This window comes from Protopterus annectens, chromosome 12.part0, assembly GCF_019279795.1.
Source record: "Protopterus annectens isolate FY-2018-M chromosome 12.part0, PAN1.0, whole genome shotgun sequence".
NCBI lineage: Eukaryota > Metazoa > Chordata > Ceratodontiformes > Protopteridae > Protopterus > Protopterus annectens.
In genome coordinates, this window is record NC_056746.1 from 572811068 (window position 1) to 572835698 (window position 24631).

At 38.9% G+C, this 24631-nt stretch overlaps 1 protein-coding gene across 1 annotated transcript in view; it reads left to right on the forward strand.

The window, feature by feature from the left end:
• LMTK2 (lemur tyrosine kinase 2) overlaps positions 1–24631 on the forward strand; it is a 1522811-nt gene that overhangs the window by 415083 nt on the left and 1083097 nt on the right. Inside the window, exon 3 of the mRNA XM_044089711.1 lies at positions 683–800. Within this exon, the coding sequence (XP_043945646.1) occupies positions 683–800 (118 nt within the window). The remainder of the gene's footprint in view (positions 1–682; positions 801–24631) is intronic.

Sequence of the window (24631 nt, forward strand, 5' to 3'; positions counted from 1 at the left end):
GCCAGATGCATTTTCTTTGAATGTGGGTTTTAATGCTGTTTCAATAAATGTGAGTTTCAAGGGCAGAGAAGTTTTAGTGCTAAGTCTATTTTCATTGTGAAACTGTATTCCTTTGTTTAGCAGATGTCTATTAGTGTTGGTGGTATAAAATGTAAAATAAAAGTTTTAAATGAAATCTAGGTAATCATTGTAGAAGTAAAGGAGTATGCACATTACAGTGTTTATGATAAATGGGCAAAATAGCCAAGTAATGGGACGCTGGAATGGCTGCAGGGGGACTCTGAAGCCATATTTTGGTTGTCTTGTCTTCAGTTTGCATTTGAAAGTTGGTATCTCACAATTCCATTGGAGTAGGTGGGGTTACATAATTATATATGTAAACGTTATGTTAAGTAGCGTACAGATTTGTACCTATTTTTCATGGGCCTTTGTCCAGATTTCTGATGTTTCCAGGTTGAAAGGTATGGTCTTAAGACTGGGTCCTGTGGGACACCATTGATCATCTTCATACTCTCTTGATGTTTGTCAGATGGTTGATTCAAGCATTACTGAAAGAAAACAAAGAAGACTCAGTATGATAGCACAAGTTTTGTTTTTTTACTGTAGTCAAATGTTTTACAGAATTCTAGGAAAAACTGTAAAATTAACATGAAGTAAAACTGGCTTTTGATGTGTTTTGCAGGAATTTCAAGATCATTTTTGTGAAGAACCTGATTTTATACCTCCGGCAGAAGACACCCCATCATTTCATTCACCAGCAGAGGTGTATACACTGTCAAATCCTAGCAGTTCTTATGCAGGTAAAAGCTGCTTATTTTTTACTTTTTCAGTGGTAGTTTCGAACTTCCTTAATGTATGAAAATACTTTGCAGTATTTTTGGCACACCAAGGAAATCTTAAATTATGAAGCTGTTGGAAGGATAATTTGATATTCAGCTCACCTTTTTAACCGATAGAAATCAACGGAATGTGCATTTTTTGAGAACAGTACAGTACACTGTCGGTGAGTTTTAGGTCTTGTAATGTGTGTGTTTTTAAAGACACCACAGTTTTGTGTACATCATCACTGCATGATAAAGATATGCACACATGCAGTCAAAATGTATATCCAGCTAAATGTTAGACAAAACAAAGAATGCATGACTGGTGCACCCTCAAAATGATTAAACAGTGTTTTATATTGTTTTACTGTATTCAGCTTTATGAAACATCATATAAACTTTTATCAAATGGTGCTGCACTTAAGCATACTGTAACTTAACAGGACAGAAACGCAGCTTTGTTGAGTTTTATGTCCTATCAGTGTGAGGACTTTACCCCGTCATCACTCATATCATGCTGCGTAGGACTCCATAGTAGAATTTCATGAGTAATGTTAGTAACTTCTGCTAGCTCATCAGTTGTGTTAGCAGCAGTTCACTGAAGCAGTTTCATAAATCTTTCTCATCTCCATGTCATTCTCAGTACCCTGCTGAAACTCTGATTTATTTCAAGTCACTGACAGCACTGAAATGATCCAGTTAGTTTCCAGTTCCACTCTAATAACATTCTCTTGTTTCAGTACTAAATATGAACCAGTCTATGTGTATGCTACATGCATCTGTTTTGCTGCCTTATACTTCACAGCAAGTCATACTGTTGTGGTTTGAAAAGCCTTTTCTGTAATATTAGGCAGTGTATATTGCACTTGTTTATGCTCTTGTTTCAACCAAAACTGTAGTGTCATATATATAGTAAAGCAAGCTTTCACATCCAGCCAATATGGGAGGTTGCTTTTCTATCTCGGCATACCATTTCTGGCATTCCATAAATACTTCAAACAATAAGCAAAAACCATCTTCTTACAGGTTCTCCATGCCAAATCATTCTGGCTGGCACCTGCTGGTAATGTCATTGAATTGTTCACATTAAAATACATTAATGTGGGCATTTCCATTGTTAAGTGTGTATGCATTTCAGAATTTCTATGGCAGGGCTAGCCCAACTGGTGGTGTTAATCTTGTCTTTAGATGATTCACTGTTGAAGTGACACCCTGAACCCATGTGCAAAAATGGGAAAACGAGGTATGGATGGATGCATTTCAGAACTTGTTCCACCGTTTTTCCATACCATGTTCAAATAATTTCCTTAATGGGAAAGTCAAATTTGACAGTTTTGAAAGAAACACTGAATAATGCTGTATCACTCCAGGAATACTCTGTTGCCTTCATATCCTTGAGAGGAGGCATTTGCACTATTGCTGTTACTTTCTCAATACCTGGCTTCAAATCTTAAAACATTAAGATGCAAGCCATGTATTTCTGTTCTGTAACTTTAATTTCACAGCTCTTTTCATGCTGAAGTTGTTCTGTCCCTCTCTTCACCATTTCACTTAGTCTTGCATCATGTTCTTTTTGTCTGACCTCATAGTGGTATGTCATTGGTGCCTTATCAACATCATCAAGCCCTCTTGATTTCTGTGCAGCAGCTCTCTGAGGAGAGAGTTACTTATCTGGAGCCAGGGTCTGACAAATTACGCATGTACTCAAGCCATTACATCACAGTATCAGTATGATTCCATCGTGGTCCATGTAGGTGTAAATGACTTGAGACTTAATTCACTGGATATCTGAAGAGAGTCATTATGGAGCTTTGACTGTTTGTCTCATCTGGTATGAGCGTAGCAGTGAGTTGCATATTACCTTCATTGAAGATGATTGAGTTTAACAATTGGCTGGGTTTCCAGTGTTATCCTAAGGGGATCCAGTATTTGTCAGCATTGGAAGACATGGTTAACAGACCACTTTGCTTTGACAGGGATAGTCTGCACCTGTCCCCTCTAGGCTTTCAAATACTGGCTAAAATGACCCTTTCTTAGGCAATGCCATATTGACAAGCCTACCACCATAGCAAGATTAACTGAACCAAACCTCAAGTTGTTACTGCTCAGTTCCAGGAGCACTCCCTCTAGGCCCTTCTCACCATGGAGAATATATGCACCCTTGCAGTTACTGAGACATGGGTTAAAGACACAAAGTGCCCTGGCAGTGCAAGGTTTCAGTGCTGTTCCAACTTTTAGACCAGTAGCAGCACAGACAGGGGTTAAAGTTGGAGGTGTCTCGATATACATTTATCTATTTATTTGACATAGGTTTATAGGTGTTTACTAAGCTAATGACCACAAGAGCCTTTTTAAGCCTAGCCATGCACCCCAAATCTCTGACAAGTTCTGATACCCTTTATAAGTGTAAGCATGGGCCTGGGAGATGAACCATTTACAGGTTACCTGTTTGCATTAGAGCCATAGGTGCCAAACCAGGGATGAATTTCCAGTTTCCTATCCAATTGCCCAAGTTGCAATTGAATTGGGTTAGGGAAGAACTCTGCTTCCCATGGATGGGGAAGCCTGTTCCATAGACAGGGATAGTCTATGGGATACAAACATCTCACTCCAGCAGGTCCTATTTTTTATCACAGGCAAGGTTAAAGTCTTTAGAACGAGTAATTTTGACACTGTTTGTTTTGTGGATATGCAGGAGGTCCATCAGAGTGGGGTCTGACAATGCCCAGTATGCCAGGCATAAATCTCCCCTCCAAAACCTGTAGGAGACAGACTACAGGGATAAGGCCTTGAGATGGTCTGCATAGGACATATTACTTACGCCCTGTATTCTTTTAGTTTGGAACCTCTGTGGACGTTCCAGTTGTGGGATATGCCTGGTTAGTTACATACCAAAAGGGGGTATTGTACTCAATAATAGGTCTGATGAATACTGAATACAGTGGAACAATGACTTCCTTGGACTTAGATGCCATACTTTTGTTTATAAGTTGCTCAACATAGAATGATTTCATCACCACTGTAGACACATGGTGATCAAAGGCTAGATTACTATCTGTGTGTGTCCCTAAGTCACTGACTACTGGGTCAACTCTAAGGGTTGTTTTGTCAATATGATAATTACCAGGGATGGATGACTTCCCAAAGGATACTATTATACATTTCTTGGCATTTGTTTTAGTCCATGGCTCTAACGCCAGTTGTTTGTCTGTGTCAGCCCCTCCTGGAGAACATTTGTGTCAGTGTGAAATTCAGTGACAGCTCCTAATTTGCAATCATATGCAAATTTTGTCAGCCAGAGACCACTGATATTGGCCTTGACTTCTGAGAAGTAAATGCCAAAAAAGAGCAGTCCAAGGACTGATTCCTGAGGGACTCCACTTGTGACTGGCATCTTTGTAGAGGTGGACTCCCCAGTTCTAACTTTCTGGGTCCTGTCAGTGAGCCAGTTGGCTATCCACTGGGTAACATATGGGTTTGTACCTAACCTCTTGAGTTTGTCAACAATGCCCCAGTGGGGCAAGGTCAAGGTAGGCAGTGTGAATGATTTTGCCCTCATCCATTGCTTTGGTGACTTTCTCAAAGAAGTCCACCAGGTTGAGTAGGCATGATCTGCCCTTGACAAAACCAAACTGGGTTGGGTCCAGTGTCTGGAGGTTTACTATATCTCTGTTACTCATCTCCATGATAATTCTTTCCATGACTTTACATATAAGACTATTGAGACATGGGTCTGTAGTTTCCAGGGTCTGTAGGTGGCCCACCTTTGTGCAGAGGTATGACTGTTGCCTTTCTCCATTCCGGAGGCATGAATGCCTGCTTGGAGGCTACAGTTAAATAGTAATTCCAGAGGCCCTGATAGGTCAAGTTTCATGCAATTTAGAAGGCATCCAGGGATATTGTCTTGCCCCATTGATGCAGTGTTCTTGGCCTTAGAGAGAGTATTAAAGACCTTTTCCCTAGTGATAGTAGTGGGAGTGATATTTGATATTTCTTGAGGGAAGGTTGAGGGGGAGAGAGGAGTAAAGTTGGAGCTGGAGGTTTGCTATAACTTCTGGTTCAGTATAGGTGGTTCCATTTACAATGAGCTCTGTACACAATTGTGTATTACCTTTGAGGTTGCAGACATAGCTAGACAATGCTTTGTGGTTGTCCTTGGCTTGGGAGGCCAAACTTACCTCAAATTTGGCTTTGGTAGACTTTATTTGTCCTCCGAGTTGTTTGTTTAGTTTGAGAGTGCTTTTATCCTGCTGGGTGCTGACCTCTTAATTTTTGCCATGATTTTCTTCCTCCTGTTATACATCCGATTGATTTTGTGAGTCCTCCAAGGTGGCTTGTTTTTTGAGTTAGTTCTGTACTTCTTCCTGGTGGGTACAGATGCCTGTATGCAACTATTAACATGCTTGCAGAAGGGTTTCCAGGAACAGTTCTGTTTAGGCAGAAGTGTTCTCAGGGTTTATGGGGTCTTGAAATTTTGCCAGGTTCTCACTTAATAGCAGGAGATAAGCCTTAGAATAGTTCCTAAATATTCCCGGTTGAGCTGGGTGTCCAGGTTTTATTTTTACTTCAAAGGAGACCATTTTGTGGTCTGAACTTACCAGGGGAGGCATTACAGTAGGGGGTGTGCAGCACTCTCCCATATTAGTGAGGACCAGATCCAGTGTGGTTGCACCCCTGGTTGGTATATTGACTTGTCTGGTCCAGGGAGTTTGTGTTTACAAAATCCAGGAATCTCTGTGCATGTACGATTGATGTCTTATAAGATTCCCAGTTAATAGTGGGGTAATTAAAGTCACCTATGAATATGGTATTGGGTTTGAGGGTTAGTGTTTCTAATAAGTTTAAATACATGGCATGGGTTTCTTGGATCATAGAGGGGGACCTATAGCTTGCAAGGAAGTGGTACTGGATTTTACCTATGGTGATTTGAATATGGAGCAGCTCAAGTGCATTGTCCTGTTTGACCAGCCTTGACGTATATTTATTTTTGATGTAAATAGAGACACCTCCACCTTTAGTCCCTGCCTGTGAAGTAGCTGGTCTAAATGTGTGGAAGCCATTATAACCTTGCAGTGCTAGTGTACTATCCGCGGCTTTAAACCACGTCTCAGAGAACGCACAGACATCATCATTCTCTATGGTAAAGAGAGCTTCCAGGGAGTGGAGTTTTTTGTTTAGGCTCCTAGCAATACCTTAAGATTTTCTTGGTTTTGATTTGCTGTGTCAGAAGTACTTTCAGTTTAGTATTGCCTAAAAAAGGCACTATGGTGAAGACAATGTTTTAGCTAATAATCAAAAGCCTAAAGGGGAGAGGTGCAGACCATCCCTGGCAAAGCAGTGTGGTCTGTTGACCATCTCCTTCCATGCTGACAAATATTGCACCCTCTTAGAATGACAGCAGAAACTAAGCCAATTATTAAAGTCAATTATCTTTTGTTCGTATTGTGGCATCATCCTTAGAGAAGGTAAAATGTTGCTCAGTGCTAGGCTTGTACCAGCTTGAGACACACATTCCGAGAGCTCTATGATGTCTCTCTTCATATAGTCTAGGGAGGTATGCCTTAGGTCATTTATTCCCACATGGACTTTGACTGAGTCGTATTGGTAATTGTAGTCCATTGACCTGAGTGCATACATAATGTGGCGGATCCTAGCCCCTGACAAGCAACTGACCATAACTTTCTCCTTACTCATCCTGGTGAGAGGGACATTAGTGTGTCTCATGATGGAGTCTCCAATGACTAGAATGTTGGATTGTGTGTTGGCTTGCCTTATGGGCATAGAGGGAGAGGCTCCATGAGATGCATCTCTATGTGTTGATGTTGGTGTTTTGAAAGTGTGTGTTTGGGGCTGTTGAGGGTATTTCTTATGTGTACTTTGTGTAGGAGGTCTTTGTGGTTTAGGAAGGTGACATGCAAGTGCCTCAGTATATGTGGGTCTATATGTCTGCTTTGAATTGTGCGTGATGGGTGCAGCATGTGTACTACTGACAACATTATTGGCATTAGGAGTACGTTTACGTGAGAGCTTTGCTTCCAGTGACATTGTGTAAATGCATCTCTCACATACCATATCAGTTTGATTGAGAATTAACTGGTTGTCAGTAAACATAAGGCAATTTCTACATTGCCTCAGGATGCCCCTATCCACCAAGCTAGTAACAGACAGTAGGAAAGTTCATATCCATGGCAACAGACCCTTTTATATTGATTAGACTGCCGCAGTGAGAATATCGGTCACTATCAGGAGTATCTGGTTTGCAACTGTGTGGACAGTGATTGCCACTGCAAACTAGTTGTCCTGTGTGCAACTAGATATTGGAGAAATTTCAGTTGTGCTTTTACAGGAAAAATGGCACTCAAGGTGTCTAGTCTTTGTACAAAGCACTGCCAAACACTTGAGAGGAAACTAATATGTAGACCCTGAAAATTTAAGAATGAAGTATTTAGGCAGATATTCTGAAGTTACAAATCAAGCAGTGCTTACTGAAAACAAAGAATTAGCTTGTCAAGAATAATGAAAAAGAGGGGAGTCGCATGAATGACTACTGCCTGGCTACTACTAGTGCTGGTCTTACCACAGCTTCACTCTTTACTCCTTTGCTTCTTCTGTCACCAGAACAAAATGTTAGCACCAATCCCAAGAAGAGAAGCAGGCCACATCCTGTTTGTTGATCCACAGTCTTGTCCCAGACGATGCAAATTTCTGTAGGCTTGTAACCTTTTTCTGGTAGATGCCTCAAAAACCAACCAGCCCAATCAGGTACGTTGAGCACAGGCACTCACTCTCCAACCAGAAACAGTCAGCAATCAATGTATTTTGCTCCTACTCTCACCAGGATCAGAATATAAGCACAGATTCCAAACTGTTACCTAGAAAGCAGTTATTAGGCTTTCTGGTGATCAGCAGTCTCCAGGAAATAATGTCACTGTACTCTTCTTACCAGAAGAAAACAGAAGCACTAATCCCAAGATGACTACTGAGAGGCAGAAGGGCTCTCCAGTAACTGGTGGTCTTGCAACAGATGCTTAAAGGTAAGTTGAAAAACATGGTTTATCCTAAACACTGCAGTGTGCACCAAACAGTTAGATATGAAAGTGGTAACTTAAGATGTTCTTCGTGTTTCACTGTTAGTCATTACATTTGGGTAATCTGCTGGCAGGTTGCCCCCAGTTGGCCTGAATAACAAAGTCTTGGTCCTGCATCGGTTGCTGTCTCCTCTTCCATAACGTTAGGTCGTCAGGGGTATAAAACATGCAGCTGACACCATTTTAATCTGTCTTTCTTGCCACAGATGTCAGGTGCCCCCAAATGGGGAGCAAAAATATATATATAAACTGTAAATATATAAATGCACCTTAGAAACATAAAATTTACCTTCAACTAAAAGCAAATACACCACAAAGGCTTTTGAGTATAGTGAAGGAAAGAAAAGGTCTAGAATGGGGGATTGGCGGATGGGTAACCCGGACTACAACAGTGAATACACTAGATCTACATTTATGGTAAGTGTACACAACTGTACTATGTTCTTTGTGTTTCACTGTTGCAGTTATTACATTTGGGTAGAATCCCAAAGATATGGATGGGAGGATGGAACTAAACAGCATTAGGAGCAGCTATAACGCCCTGCAGGACTGCAGTGGCAAAGCCTGCCCTGGATTTAGAGAAGAGAGGTAAATGATAATGCTTTGTGAACATATGAACTGAGCTCCAAGTAGCAGCTTCTTGGAATGTCTTTGGTCGGGACCCCTCTGAAAAAAGCTGCTGAAGTAGAGGCAGCCATGGTGGAATGGGATCTGATCCCCTTGGGCACAGGTTTACCATGGTGCAAGTAGCAAAAACGAATGCAATGACTTATGCATTTAGAAATAGTCTGCTTTGATATAGCCTTCCCCTCTAATCCTGCAGCAAATGCTATCAGTAGTTGCTCAGACTTTCTTAGAGATGTTGTCCTGTTTAAGTAGAATCTTAGTTGTCTGTGTACATCCAATGAATGCAGAAACACTTGAGAGGAAACTAATACGTATAATACGAAAAAGTATTTGTGTATACAAACAGGGTAGAGCAGAATGATAAAGAAGTAAAATAAGAAGAAGGGAGTAAAACTGAAGGAACTTTTTCTTTTTGTAACAAACCATATGCAGCAACGACTGGTAAAAAATCAGGAAGAAAAAAGTTACTGTACATCTATTAAGGAAAAAATGTCCTACAGTTAAGAGTAAAAAGGTAACAACTGTGATATAGACAGATATTTTATTTGGGACAATATTATTCCTTTAGGGTTTAATGTAAAAGATGTTAGATCTTTCATGCATTTGGGAAAGGAAGAGTTCTGTGACATAACATTTAAACCTAAATTATCATTAGAAAAAAAATGTGTGCTTGTGAGCAGAAATGATTTTCCATGGAATCAGTGTTTTTGCTAGGTAGGAAAGTAGACTTAAATATTGCAATTTAGAACTGATGAAATTGAAAAGCAAAAACTGCAGATATGTTTGGAAAGCTTATATGAAGATGTTATGAACATTAAAAAGAAAGATGAAAGAAAACCAAGTGTATAGGAGGCGTGTTACAATTGTTCTATCATGGTGTGGATGGCAGAAGAAATGGAGTATGGGTTATCCTAACGGAACAGTATGCCAAGAGTGTTTTGGAGGTGAAGAGAGTGTCTGAAAGAGTGATGTTTATGAAGCTTGAAATTGATGGTGTAATGATGAATGTTGTTAGTGCATATGCTCCACAAGTTGGGTGTGCGATGGATGAGAAAGAAAAATTTTAGAGTGAGTTGGATGAAGTGGTGGTGAGTGTACCCAAGGGTGAGAGACTAGTGATTGGAGCGGACTTCAATGGGCATGTTGGTGAAGTGAACAGAGGGGATGAGGAAGTAATGGGTAGGTATGGTGTTAAGGAGAGGAATGCAGAAGGTCAGATGATTGTAGATTTTGCGAAAAGGATGGACATGGCTGTGGTGAATATGTATTTTAAGAAGAGGGAGGAGCATAAAGTGACGTACAAGAGTGGAGGAAGATGCACACAGGTGGATTATATCCTATGTAGGAGGGCCAGTCTGAAGGAGATTGGAGACTGTAAAGTGGTGACTGGGGAAAGTGTAGTTAAGCAGCATAGAATGGTGGTCTGCAGGATGATGGTGATCAAGAAGTGGAAGAAGAGTGTGAAAGCAGTGCCAAGGATTAAATGGTGGAAGTTAAAAAAGGGTGATTGTGAGGTGGAGTTCAGGGAAGAGTTAAGACAGGCACTGGGAGGCAATGAAGAGTTACCCAATAGCTGGGTAACTACAGCAGAGCTAGTAAGGTGCTTGGTGTGACATCTGGACAGAGGAAGGAGACATGGTGGTGGAATGAGGAAGTACAGGAAAGTATACAGAGGAAGAGGCTGGCGAAGAAGAAGTGGGATTGTTAGAGATGAAGAAAGTAGACATGAGTATAAGGAGATGAGGCGCATGGCAAAGAGAGAGGTGGCTAAGGATAAGGCATATAGAGAGTTGTATGAGAGATTGGACACTAAAGAGGGCGAAAAGGACCTGTACCGGTTGGCTAGACAGAGGGACAGAGCTGGGAAAGATGTGCAGCAGGTAAGTGTGATAAAGGACAGTGAGGGAAACGTACTCACAAGTGAGGAGTGTGTGTTGAGTAGATGGAAAGAGCACTTTGAGGGGCTGATGAATGAAGAGAATGAGAGAGAGAGAGAAGGTTGGATGATGTGGGGATAGTGAATCAGGAAGTGAAGCAGATTAGCAAGGAGGAAGTAAGGACAGCTATGAAGAGGATGAAGAATGGAAAGGCTGTTGGCCCAGATGACATACCAGTGGAAGCATGGAGGTGCTTAGGAGAAATGGCAGTGGAATTTTTAATCAGATTGTTTAATGAAATTTTGGAAAGTCAGAGGATGCCTGAGGAGTGGAGAAAAAGTGTTTTGGTACCTATCTTTAAGAATAAGGGTGATGTGAGGAGATGCAGTAACTACAGAGGGATAAAATTGATCATTCATTGCTTGAAGTTATGGGAAAGAGTAGTGGAAGCTAGGTTAAGAAGGGAGGTGATGATTAGTGATCAGCAGTATGGTTTCATGCCAGGAAATAGCACTACAGATGCAATATTTGCTCTGAGATTGTTGTTGGAGAAATACAGAGAAGGTCAGAATGAGCTGCATTGTGTCTTTGTGGACTTAGAGAAAGCGTATGACAAGGTGCCTAGAGAGGAGTTCTGGTATTGTATGAGGAAGTCGGGAGTGTCAGAGAAGTATGTAAGAGTGGTACAGGATATGTACAAGGGTAGTGTGACATTGGTGAGGACTGCAGTTGGAGTGACATACGTTTAAGGTGGATGTGGGATTACATCAAGGATCAGCTCTGAGCCCTTTCTTATTTGCAGTGGTGATGGACAGGTTGACAGATGAGATTAGACATGAGGCCCCGTGGACTATGATGTTTGCAGATGACATTGTGATATGTAGTGAGAGTAGGGACCAGGTTGAGGAGACCCTGGAGAGGTGGAGATGTGCTTTAGAGAGGAGAGGAATGAAGGTCAGCAGGGCTAAAACAGAATATATGTGTGTAAATGAGAGGGAGGGTAGAGGAATGATGAGGATGCAGGGAGTAGAGTTGGTAAAGGTGGATGAGTATAAGTACTTGGGATCAACAGTTCAGAGTAATGGCGAGTGTGGAAGAGAGGTGAAGAAGAGAGTACAGGCAGGGTGGAATGGGTGGAGAAGAGTGTCAGGAGTGATTTGTGACAGACTGGTACCAATAAGGGTGAAAGGGAAGGTCTACAAGAGGGTAGTGAGACCAGCTATGTTATATGGGTTGGAGACGGTAGCATTGACGAAAAGGCAGGAATCAGAGCTGGATGTGGCAGAGTTAAAGATGTTAAGATTTACACTGGGTGTGATTAGGATGGACAGGATTAGGAATCAGTATATTAGAGGGTCAGCTCAGGTTGGACAGTTTGGAGACAAAGCAAGAGAGGCGAGATTGCGTTGGTTTGAACATGTGCTGAGGAGGAATGCTGGGTATATTGGGAAAAGGATGCTAAGGATGGAGCTGCCAGGTAAGAGGAAAAGAGGAAGGCCTAAGATAAGGTTTATGGATGTGGTGATAGAGGACATGCAGGCAGTTGGTGTGAAAGAGCATGATGCAGAGGACGGGAAGAAATGGAAACAGATGATCCGCTGTGGCGACCCCTAATGGGAACAGCCGAAAGAAGATGATGATGATGATGATGAAAGAAAACAACCAGAAATATTACTAAAATATAGACAGTTGAGAAACCTAGCCAAAAAACAAGTAATTAGAGACAAAAAGTCTTACTACGTCAAATTACAAGAAAATCATGCAAAAAATCCCAAACAATTCTGGAACTCTATTAATTCCCTTCTCAGGCCAGGATAAAAAAAACAACCCCTGTCCTGACACCAGCAAATCTAACTCAGAAATTGCCTCACTATTCAATACCTTCTTCACCTTCTCTATTGCTGAGCTTACTAAGACCTTCACCAATAATAACTCTCCTCCCCTCCCTGCCTAATCTTCCCCTCCCTCCCCACCCAAATTTTGAACTTAAACCCATCTCCACCAATCTAATAAAGAAACTTCTTTATAAACTAAAGCCTTGCTCCAATGCCCCTGACAGCATTAAATCCTCCTCCTTAAAAATAGCTTCAGATGCTATTGATCTGCCTTTCAGCATCCTAATCAATAGATCACTGCTTGAATCATATGTACCCAATCTGTGGCGTACTGCATATATTCTTCCACTCCACAAGGGTGGCAAAAACTGTAATGTCTCCAATTTCTACCCCATAGCCATCCTCTCCCCTATCTCCAAAATTCTTGAAAAATGTATCCACCTACAGCTCTTACCATTCCTTACCACATACCAGCTACTCTCCCCTACCCAACACTGCTTCCACCCAGGACATAGTACTAACTCCGCCCTTCTCTCCTTCTTACATTCTGTCAATTCAGCCCGTGACACTGGTAATTTGGTATCTTCTGTTCTGCTAGCCTTATCCAAAGCTTTTGATACCATCTCTCATACCCACCTTCTAAACCATCTCTCTAATCTTAACCTTTCCCAAAAAACTCTTTCATGGTTCTCTAGCTATCTTTCTAATAGGTCCCAAGCAGTGAAATGGGGCCAGGCCACCTCCACTTTCCTTCCTACTCCCACTGGAGTACCCCAAGGTTCCATACTTGGCCCTTTGCTATTCAATATCTTTATTAATGACTTCCATAAAGCTATTCCTAACAACAAAATTGTACAATACGCTGACAATTCCACTTTGATTTGCTGCGCCACTAACCTAACAGAGCTCCAATCTCTGACTCAAAATGCCTTCTCAACCACTGAAAACTGGATGCTCCAAAATCACCTCTCCCTTAATGCCAATAAAACTAAGATCCTTCTATTCTCCCCCTCAAAATCCTCCCCTCTTGTTGAAAACTCTCTTCATATTACCAACCTCAACAACTCCCCTATCGAGATCGTACCCTCTGCCAAACTTCTCGGTGTCACAATTGACAATCAACTAAAATTCAACTGTCATTTCCAGCTAAACATAAAAAAAAACTCACATAAAACTTGGCCTACTTTATAGAAACAACCACTTCCTCTCTCCTTTCTCCAGACTAACTTTTGCCTCTACCTATCTCCTTCCCTCTCTAATGTACGGCACTCCTCTGCTCACAAATTTATCTTCCACACTTCTCTCCAAACTGGAAGTATGCTACAACAAAATCTCCAAATTTGCCACCAGTGCCAAATCCTCCTCTCATCATTGCATTTCCCTACACTCTATAAACTGGCTTGAACTCCCCAACCTACTAGACTTTCACCAGTTAACCACAGCCCACAAATTATTGTTCCAACCCTCTAACTGCCCAGCTCTATCCAATATACTACAACCTTATTCCCCTCCCAGACCCCTTAGATCTTCTCACCAAAACCTGATCACCATTCAAAAACCCAAGCACCCAGCTGGTCAGCTTCTCTTATCCTTTACTCTAGCTAAAAAATGGAATGCTCTGCCCTCCAACCTAAGGACCTGTAACAACCTTAATAACTTCAAATCTCAACTTCATTCCTACCTCTTCCTAAATAGGAAATGCAACTGCACTCTTCCACCCATACCTCTCAAACTCTCCTTCCCCTTCACTCCTGGCTAACCTTCTTACCTTCCTAACCTCACTCTCAATTGCAAATTCATACTCTTAACTAAACAGCAAAATCTAGCCATTATGCTATATACTTATTTATCTCATGAACTAAATTGAAATTGTATTGACTGTCTATTTCTTTCTTGTTGAAGAAACCCACTGTCTGTGTTTTAAACTATCTATGAAAAATGTTTATGTTAATAAACTTTGTTCTGTGGAGATTTTCTCCCCGGGCCTCCACTGAAAATGGGCCCCCTAGCCCAGTGGACCTCCCCGGTAATCAAACTGGAATGAATGAATGAATGAATAAATAAATAAATAACTGTGTGGAATGGGGGTTGAGAAGTAAGCGCTACTTTAAAAACGGAAAATGACTGTATTAAAAATCTTTCTAGTGTGATTTATGTCTTGGGGTTCAGAAGAATATTAAAATACATGGGTCAGTCAAAAACATGTTTTTGAGGAAGTGTTAAATGCCTTATTGGCGAATTTAAAAAATAAGATCGTCAGTGTTGTGAAAAGGGGCATATGGCAAGCAAATGTAAAAATGAATGTGAATGTACGGTTAGTAACAAAAGGGGATGTTTATGGTTTAACTGTGATAAGAGAAATGAAAGCATAATGGAAACTGACCAAATAGAAGATTTAAAAAATATACAATGCATGAAGTACAGCAGGAGGGGGAAAAGGATTAGAGTATTGTGGAAGAGCGAGATGGAAATGTGCAAAGAAATGATAATGGCATTCAAATATATTTACAAGAAAGTGAGTAGATGGGGAAGCGGTGTGTTTAGCAATGAAAAGTCAGGTATAGAAAATGTGGAGACAGAAAGGGGAAAAATTCTATAGGAGCAATGGTTAAGTTTTGAAAGAGGAAATGTAAAACATCTCTCACCAAAAACCAGAAAGGTAGAAAATAATGTTAAGAATTGTTTCAGTAAATAGGAATATTTTTATAGATTAGTATTCTGGAATGGTGTGGCATGTGGAAAGGAGAAATAATTTTGTTGGATACTCAGTTTATCAAGGAGATAGAGTTGATTTTGAAAAGTTGTAGAGTAATCATATAGTGTGGAAGTTTGGACAGGTTAAGTGGTCAGGGGTTGTATTTCATTTTAATGAAAATGTGAAAATACTAGATTTTTCTTTTACTGTATACAGGCTAGTAGAGGAATTGTGGCAAGTATTAGATGTGGAACAGATGTCTATCAAATGACAAAACTTCATGATCAAATAGGGACGAAAGAAAAAGAGGAGTTATTTGAGAACCTGAAACTGTTTATTATTGTAAAAATGAATATTATTATAGTGTTAAACTTTATTATTGTTATATATTATTATTATTATATATTAATAATTAAAAATTCACTCTCCTAGTTTAGTTTTGAAGTTTTTTAGTCTTTTGTTATTTTTCTTCATTAGTTCGCTTAGTCGGTTTTATTACGATAGTGTTAAATTTTGTTGTGAAAGGGTAGTTAAAAGAAGAACAAGAAATTATTATAAAAAAGGGAAGAGAGATCAGCAGGTGGGGAAATTTGAGATTATGGAAAGAAAAGCAGTGGGCTTATCAAAGAGGGTAGATGGAAACAACTGAAATTACTTTTAGTATTGCAAAATATTAAAGAAGTATCAAGTGGTGCTGTTATACTGCTTTTTTTTCAGATCATAAGGCTTTATGGGTACAGATTGTTGATGGTGAAAAATAAGTTAAATTAGGGAGAAACTAAAAAGGTCTTCAGGATAAATGTGGATCAAAATATGATAGGATCAGTTATGGAAAGATCACGTTACTACAATTGACTTTTATTCACCCTGGCTATAGTAGTGGATGGTATTAAAAGTCAGGTATGCACTTTCTTTGGGGGGGGGGCAGAATTGCAGAATAGGAACAAAGAAAAAGCAGGACTATAAAGATTTACAAAAGGAATTGTGCAATTCTGAGAATACTAGTAGAGAGTGGCCCTGATTTCAAAAGATTTGCTCTTAGTGTAAGTGGTCACTTACACTGAGAGCAAGTGTTTTGGAATCTGGTCTCCATAGTAAGCCTGTTTATAGATAGGCCTTACACCAAAGTAAGTTGCATACACTGAGAGCAAATCTTTCAGAATCAGGGCAGATTTACACTAAGAACAGCCTTTTGGAATCTGGCCCAACTGGTTTTAAATAAAGCAAAGTGCAAGAAAAGAGTAGAAGGAATGTTAAAAGTTCACAGTGTAAACTTTTTTTAAAAAATACATTATTTCACATTATATCCCTAAATGTTTTAAATTTGCAGTATATGTAATAAATTGAAAAAACTGAGCAGGCTCTTTGGTAAATGAACAGGAAAAGTTGTGGAAATAGTTGAGGAATATTTAATGGTAACATTAACTTAAGAAAGGATTTGAGTAAAATGGGGAGTAAATTCGTTTTCGCAGCAGGTGTTAGAAAAGTTACAGAAAAAAATTGATTTAGAAGAATTAATGTGGTATTAAAGATGGTCAAAGAAGGACTTCCAAGATGGCGGCACATTGAGTAACAGCTTAATTCTAGCTCTCCCAGTGTGAAAACAGAAAGTCAGAAGAGAAAGCCGGTGGTCTTATATTTCTGGGTAAATTTAAGTAATTGGCTAGTGAGTTCACTGCCCGGATGCCAGGAAAAGAGAAATATAGAGGACCTGAAATAAAATCGTCCACAAAAGGTGAGGAAAAAACACTGACTGGGAAGAGTACTGCAGCTTGTTCAGAAAAAAAGCAGTACAAGCTCTAGACATCACTTCTAGTAACCTAGAGGAAAATATAAGACAGTTGCACACAGACCTGATTCAAATAAACAAAACAGTGATGGAGTATATTAACTCAAATAAAAGGCTGGAAAAAAAATGGAAGAAGCTTTAAACAGATATTCAGATGAGGTGATAAAACTGCAAAAATCAGAGATTGTAATAAAGAAAAGGCTAGCTTAATATGAGACTGCTCAAGAAGAGATATTTCAAAAGTCATAGAATTAGAGGACAGACCACATTGGGAAAAGATGAGATTTTCTGCTGTACCAGAGAAGCTGGAAGAAACAGACTATATTAATTTTATGAAAGCACAAATAAGGAACTGGACTGGTATTCCACAGCAGGTGGTGTTAATTAAAAGCATATGCCTACTTCATGTCAATAATGTTCAGAAAAATACTTGAGAAAAGGGGAAGAGGAGGGAGCAAGTTAACTGTAAGTAAAACAGAATTAAAAGTATTATTTTTATAGTACATCATTTTCTTTGTATGCTATAAAGTAGATTTTTCTCAGTTATTTTTAAGTGTAATGGGTATTCTGATGTATGCAGGTGCTCCTGTTTCCTTTTTTTCTCTCCCTTCTCTCTTTCTCATAGTTTTAAGAAATGTATGCTCTGCATTGTAAAAAAAGAAGAAATTCTGGTCAAAAGAGCACGACAAAAGAAAAATTGATGCACTTTTTCTCATTCTTCCATAAGGGAGTGAATGCATTAAGGTCCGTAGTTGATCTAGTAACAAGCTTTAAAAGAAAGCAAGTAAGTGAAAAAGAACATTGAATACTATAAGGCTTTTTTTCTAGCAAATAAATGTATGCTTAGTAGCAGCTCTGTATCTGGTTCTCATGTCTCTATGGAGACAATCTGATAGAGAAATGACTGGGAGATGATGTTTTCTGAAAGCTTTCTAGTGTTTTCCTATCAGGGAGAGCTGTAAAGATAAGACAAAACCAGGCAGCACTTAGTAGAAGCATTAGGCTGTACTATGCCTTAGTATGGATAATCATCCTTTTAGGTTAACCCAAGTTTGTGAATGTGGCTGTCAGTTGGGGGCACTTGTTCCTATTAGAAGGGTAAAACTTTAATATTTGAAACGTCCATAGTTTTGTGTGTTAGTATTAAGTTAATAGGTTTTAGGGGTAGTGGGGTGTGTTTGTTTTTTGTTTGAGGGCTGTCAATAAAACAAAAAGTTTTGTTAAAATGTGATATAGGCTCAAATAGATACAACAAGAAACAACTGTATAAAAGATCAACCTGCCAAACTGTGTATATGCAACATAAAAGCTGAAATTAGAAATTTAACAAAAAGCTGTTACATGTAAATGGTGGGAATACTCATTTTTTAACACAGTGATGCTTTCTGTAATGTCTTTAAATGTCAGTGGTCTCATATAATACAAAAAAAGAGTAGTGAACTGTATTAAAAAATATAGAGTGCAAATAGCTGTGCTACAGGAGAGACACTTGGAAATAACTCAACATGTGAATTTGATAAAGAAAGGTTTTCAGGGTGGTTATTCAGCAGAATACCTGGGACAAAAGGAAAAGTGGAGCACTTATATTAATTGCAAGAGGAGCTCCAATATGGATAGAAGAGGATAAACAATATAATAATGGTAGATTTGTATACTGAGGGGCTACTGGCATGTATTTGTATTCCATGTAAAACTGCTGCAGTTGAGCTTAAGAAAGTGCTAGAAGTGATAATCACCTTTCAGCAAGGAATATTACTTAAAGGTGGGCACTGGAATTTGATTTGCAGCAGTGAAGATGTGTTTGGGGGCCCAGAAGGAAAAATATACCAAAGAAGAGTAGATTGTTGAAGAAATTTATGAAAATATTTGGCAAGGAAGATGTGAATTCAGTACTAGGAGTTTGGAGTGAATTTACATATTGTCCTCCAAGATACAAAAACCAGGCTAGGCTAGACAGAATTTAAATGTCACAGGAACATGCGCATTTAATTAAAAGTCGCACCCAATGACGACTTCAGATCATGTGCCAATAATAGCTAAAATAAAAACAGTGTGTAATGAAATAAAAATGAGACTCTGGCACTCTCCCACCTATCTGTTGAAAAGAGAGGAATTTAAGGAGTGGGTAGAAGAAATTATTCAGGAGCTGTTACAGAAGATAGAAATTTCTTCTGAAAATATAGCAAGGGAGTGAGATAAAATTAAAGTAGATTTTAAAAATAGCTTGGAAATAAGAGAGAGATGGTTAAGAAGTAATGAGAATTATTTGGAGGGACTGACAAATGTTTATTACAGAATGGCGGAATTTCACAGAACAAGAAGAGGAGCCAACTACAGAATGCTAAAGAGAAAATAAGAGATTGCCTAGATAATATGAATGAGTGCAGAAAGATTGCTGTTAAGCAACAGTTTTTTTTGCTAATTCTGTAGCACAAAAACTTTTAGCACAGTGACTCTGGCAACAGAAAGTAGAAAGGTCTGTTGCCAAGCATTGGGAGCCTCTAATAAGGAAGATAATAAGAAATCCTAGAGAGGTATTAGAGCTATTTTGGAAATTCTATGAAACTTTGTATAAAGCAGAGAAATATGGAAATCAAGGAAAGGTACAAATAGAAATGTTACGGAAGAATTAAACATGCCAAGGTTAGTGGTAGATGAGGCTCAATTGCCAGCAGTTAGGATAGGAGGAGATGAGATAAAAATGGCAACGTATAACCAATCCACAGTAAAGTCCCTAGGAATAGATGGCATTCCTTTGGAAGTTTGGAAGCTAGGGGGGAAAACAATGAAGGTTTTGTTTAACAGTATTTTAAGAGGAGGCGAAGTTCTGGAAGAAAGTGGTGGTGGCTTGTAATACTTAAAGATGGTAGACCCCCATCTGATATAGCTTCATACAGGCCCATTTCAATGCTAAAACTATGATTATAAAGAGTTTATATCTATAATGGCTAAAATAATGTCAAAAGTGGTAGATATGGATCAGTGTGGTTTTGTGGAGAGGAGGCAAACATTTGATAACATTAACAGAACACCGATGATTCAGACGGAAACAGAATGTAAGAAAATAACCTGTGTTGTTGGTGGGTCTTGATGCAGAGAAAGCATTTGACAGAGTAAGTTGGAACTATATGAGCAGAGCAACAGAAGCATTTGCATTCCCTGATAAATTATAAGTGTGGTTTTGTGGAGAGGAGGCAAACATTTGATAACATTAACAGAACACTGATGATTCAGACGGAAACAGAATGTAAGAAAATAACCTGTGTTGTTGGTGGGTCTTGATGCAGAAAAAGTATTTGACAGAGTAAGCTGGAACTATATGAGCAGAGCAACGGAAGCATTTGCATTCCCTGATAAATTATAAGGGTGATAGGAGGCTGTACGAGGGAATAGAGATGAAAATTAAAGTGGGTGGGGTCCTCTCTGATAATCTCTACTTGAGCAGAGGAACCAGGCAGGGGTGCCCTCTCTTCCCTTATTTTCTTTGTCAGTGGTTCTAAATATATTGCAAATAACAAAGGGACTCAGAAATTCAAGGATATAGTTGTATGGTAGTCAAGAAAAGCTGGCTGTATTTTAAATGCAAATGATGATATTTTATACCTGACAAAAACAGAAAAGACATTTTGGTGTTGTAGAACATTTTTAGACAGTTAAAGATCTTTTCAGGATAGAAAATTGATGGTAAAACAAAGACAGTAGCTTTAAAGTATGTACTCATGCACGAATTGGTTCAGCAGTATCAGTATTTATGGGGAGATGACAAAATGAAGTACTTAGGAGTATGGATTAAAAATGATTCTGGTGTGACAGCTAAAGATGTGTGGGAAGAGACTAAACGAATTATTATATAAAACCGAGAAATTGGAAGCTGTGTTATATGGATGTCGTTAGTAAGATACAAGCAGTTAAAATGTTTTTGGTCACTGTTTTTATCAATCAGAGGAAAATAAATAGCTGAAGGATTTTATCTGGGAGAGGGAGATGGCAAGAGTCAAATGGGTTAAGCTGATTCTTCCAGCAGAACAATGCAGTTTGGAATTAACCTTTTGAAGGGGGTATGCATAGCACAAGCAAAAAACTGTAATTCAAAGTGGAAAGGGATGATGATGTAATGGAGGAAGCTCAAGAAACAAGATGAGACTGGGATTTTGGATGCAGATCTTTAAGCAGAATAACAATAATCATACAAAATATTGTATTCATAAAGCAGCAGAAAGTATTCTAAGAACTAAGCCAACATAGGAATGGAGAAAGGAGATTCTGCTGATAGGGATGACTGCAGTTAAGGATACAGATAATAGGGTGCTAGAATTTATTGAAAAAAAACTGGCAAAGGAACCAATGTATTTGGAGAAAATAACTAGAGAGAGAAAGGTAATATAATGGGAAGATGCCAGGTATTTATTTGGACTAGACGTTAGAGATTGCCTTCCCTACCAAGGATTGATATCAGAGTATAGGCAAAGAGAAACAGATAGGAGGGTCCTAAGTGAAAGACCAGCTCTAGTAGAGATTTTAGTAGAATGTAAAACAGAAGCTGCTGTTTAAAAAGGAATAATAAGTAGAGCATATAAAATGTTGCATGGCTATAAGAATCAATCAGACGAGATTAGAAAGGATTGAGAAAAGTTGTTAGATAAGCCATTCACAAAGAAACAATGGGGTGGGGGGTATATATATATTTCTCCCAAATATGCAAGAAAGTCTAGAAGATTTAGAATTTTTGCTTGGAATTTTTATTATTTTTATACCCAAAGTAGACTCCAGAGAATTTTTATCTCATGTAGACAGTAAATGTTGGAGGTGTGATGGGGAAGAAAGGTAATTGGGAGCATATTTTCTGGGAGTGTAATGAGTTTGCAGACTTTAAATATTCCCTGCCGACTACTCTATCACAGATACTGAATGAACAAATTGGTGTATCTAGGGGAATTATTCTAAGCTTTGATACAGAATAGGAATTGCCTAGACATAGTAAGGCCTTGCTGAGCTAATTATGGTGGCTGCTAAAAAAACAATTACTAGAAAATGGAAATCAAAGTCTAAACCAACTGTACTAGAAGTAGTGAATATAGTAACAGAGATAAAAGAACTGGAACTGGGATATTTAGAAAAGGGTAGGAGCAACTTACATAGGAAAAAAATGGGAATTGTGTGAACAGTGCATACAGGGGAGGAATGAGGTTTAAAAGAAGGCAGGATTTAAATGGACTATGTAATGTTTGACTGACAGTGATTGGGTAGAGTATAAGTCATGTATAATGTTTGCAACTAAAATTATATCAATATGGTTTGTTTTCATTTTTATAAATGTATGCTTGCCTATGTCATAAGTGATAATTAAGATGTTTCTTGTTTAAAAAAGAACAGGAAGTGGGATCTTTAGAAAAGGGTAGGGGTAAATTACATAAGAAAAAAATGGAAATTGTTGGAACAATATGTGCGGAAAATGTTTTGGAGGAGGAATGAGTTTTAAGAGAAGGCAAGAGTTGAACAATTTATTTAATGATAGTTTGATTTATTGTATAGAACAATTTATGTGTTGTATAATGTTTGTAAATGTGAAGTTAATATACTTTTATATAAATGTAAGTGTGCCTATGTCACAAGTGGTAAAGTTTAAAAAAAACAAGATAGTCAAAGAAGATTCAGTTGTAGGCAAAGACGGTATTGGAATGTGGGCTGTATGAGTCTTTGAATGGATGGTAAAAAGAATATCTCTTTAAAGTGTCTAATGAGTAGTTAGAAAAGGGGGGATTAGAGGAAGCAAATGTGAAGGAGGAATTATGTAGAAAGAAGGTGAAAAGAGTAATATCAGAAAGTGGCAGTCTGTCCCATTAAATAATGCAGATTGTAAAATATTTATGACTGTAATACAGATGAATTTGAAAATGTACACAAAGTGATGGTAGAAAGAGTATATGTGGTATTGAATGAGGAGTCCGAGAAATAAATGGCATGTTGTATCGGAGAGAAGAGGCAAGAATGATGGTTGGGGATGTGAATAAGGAGAGTTTGTATAAAAAGTATTTCATTATTTTCGTCATTAGTGGATGCTGTAGCAAATAAAATGCAGTGTACAATGAGAGACAAGAGCATATTGGATGGTGTAAAAGTTTTATATACCTGGTTTTATTCCATATGTAGATGCCATTGTAACAACAACAACAAAAATAATCTGGATAAAGGAAATATTGATTGAACCAAATATTTTCTTAGAAAGTGTAAGGTTATGACTAAATAAGGAAAAGAGCAAAGGAACAGGAGATGTTGTACATGCAGAAGGAGTATTATTTTTAAAAAAATAAGAACCTTGTTTAAAATTTGGAAAGGTAGGAATTGCTGACTCTCTATAGGATGAATTGATGGTGATTCAGATGTTCTTCGTTCCACATTGCTGCAGTCCTTACTATTGTACCTAAGAAACATATGCTAAAATGGCAGAAGAAGATTTTACTATGATTGATTAGAGGTTCTACCTCCTGATAAGAAGAGGCCCAGGGTGGAACCGAGTTTGATAGTTTTGAACAGTGTTCAGAGGCTTCTCTTCTCTTCTGAAAGATTTGCAGTGAGTATCCTCCTTATTCTGATTCTGATGTGGATGATTCCACTTGCCAGCCTCTCCCTGAGGATTTCTATTTGAGAGACTCTGCATTTCCATGAGGAACACTTTAAAATGGGAAGGCCAGGATTACTTGATTCCAGGAAAAGGGAATTCCTTTTTTTTTTTTTACCCATAGCTAGGACCTCCCTCCTGTCCTGTGTTGAATGATGTGGAAGATGTTTTTTCCTGCTTCCCTGAACCCCTGCCTCCTGCCTCCTGCTCCTGTTAAACCTGAATATAGGTGCTAGGGGTTATTAAGCTCATAAGTATTTGTTTAAGGGCAGACCAGAAAACCCAGACTCAGGGCCTAAAGGTGTTAAGGCCTCTGTTGTTAAATCCTGTCTTCAAAAATCCTGTTCCCACTGAGGAAAGAAAAGAGGGTGTATACTTAAAAGAAAGTGGAGGTATTGGAGTTGAATCCACAGTTTCCATGAGGTGTAATATTGTCATTTCACATGCTAAAATATTCTCATTCCAAATTGGAAATCTAAGGTGGATGCTTTTGCGAAGGTATTGAGTGTAAAGAGTTGCTTGGTTCATGTTTCTTCATGTGGGAAGTGAAATTGGTTTTTGCAATGTGGAGGTGATGTGCCACATCGCTGCCGCTCCTCCTGTTGGTGTGTTGAGGGATCAGAATTTAGCAGAGGATCAGAAGACAGCAGGATTTTGAGTTTAGCTGAGCAGTCTGATCTGTTGGTTCGGCTTGTGAAGCAGTTTTATTTCAGATGTGACAAAAAGAAGTCTATGCAAAAAAGCTAGATTAAAAACAAATGCAGCAACCTGTTTTTGCGAGAAATGAGCCACCTATTTTAGACATATCCTTTATGATCTGCCCAGGGTAGGTCTAGACGTGGTAGGGTCTGAGCGTGGTCTAGGGGTTTAGGCCTAGAACAGTCTAGACTAGGTGAGGAAGAGCTCAAGGTTCCAGTCAGTCTAGAACAGGGTCAGAGTCCTTGACCGCCTTTTTCAGCTGCCAGTAGATTCTCACTTCAAGCAGCTTGAGCTCAAGCTGCCCTTTTCAAAGAAAATGGTTCCTTTCACTCAAGAAGCTTGGGTGTTTCATCAAGATCTTGGATGGACAGGTTTATCAGTTTACATTTGGTACTTTCAATCATTCCGCTCTCCATTCTTTACTAAGCATGGCTCAAGCCTTTTCTCAGTTACTCCAGATGGGGCATACAAGCCAGTTCCTGTATCAGAAAGGGGCCTTTTCATTTTATTCTCGCTCAGTTCCTCAGACCAATTTTATTCTCGCCTCGAGACCAAAAGGGGCCTCAAACTCTCAACACTTA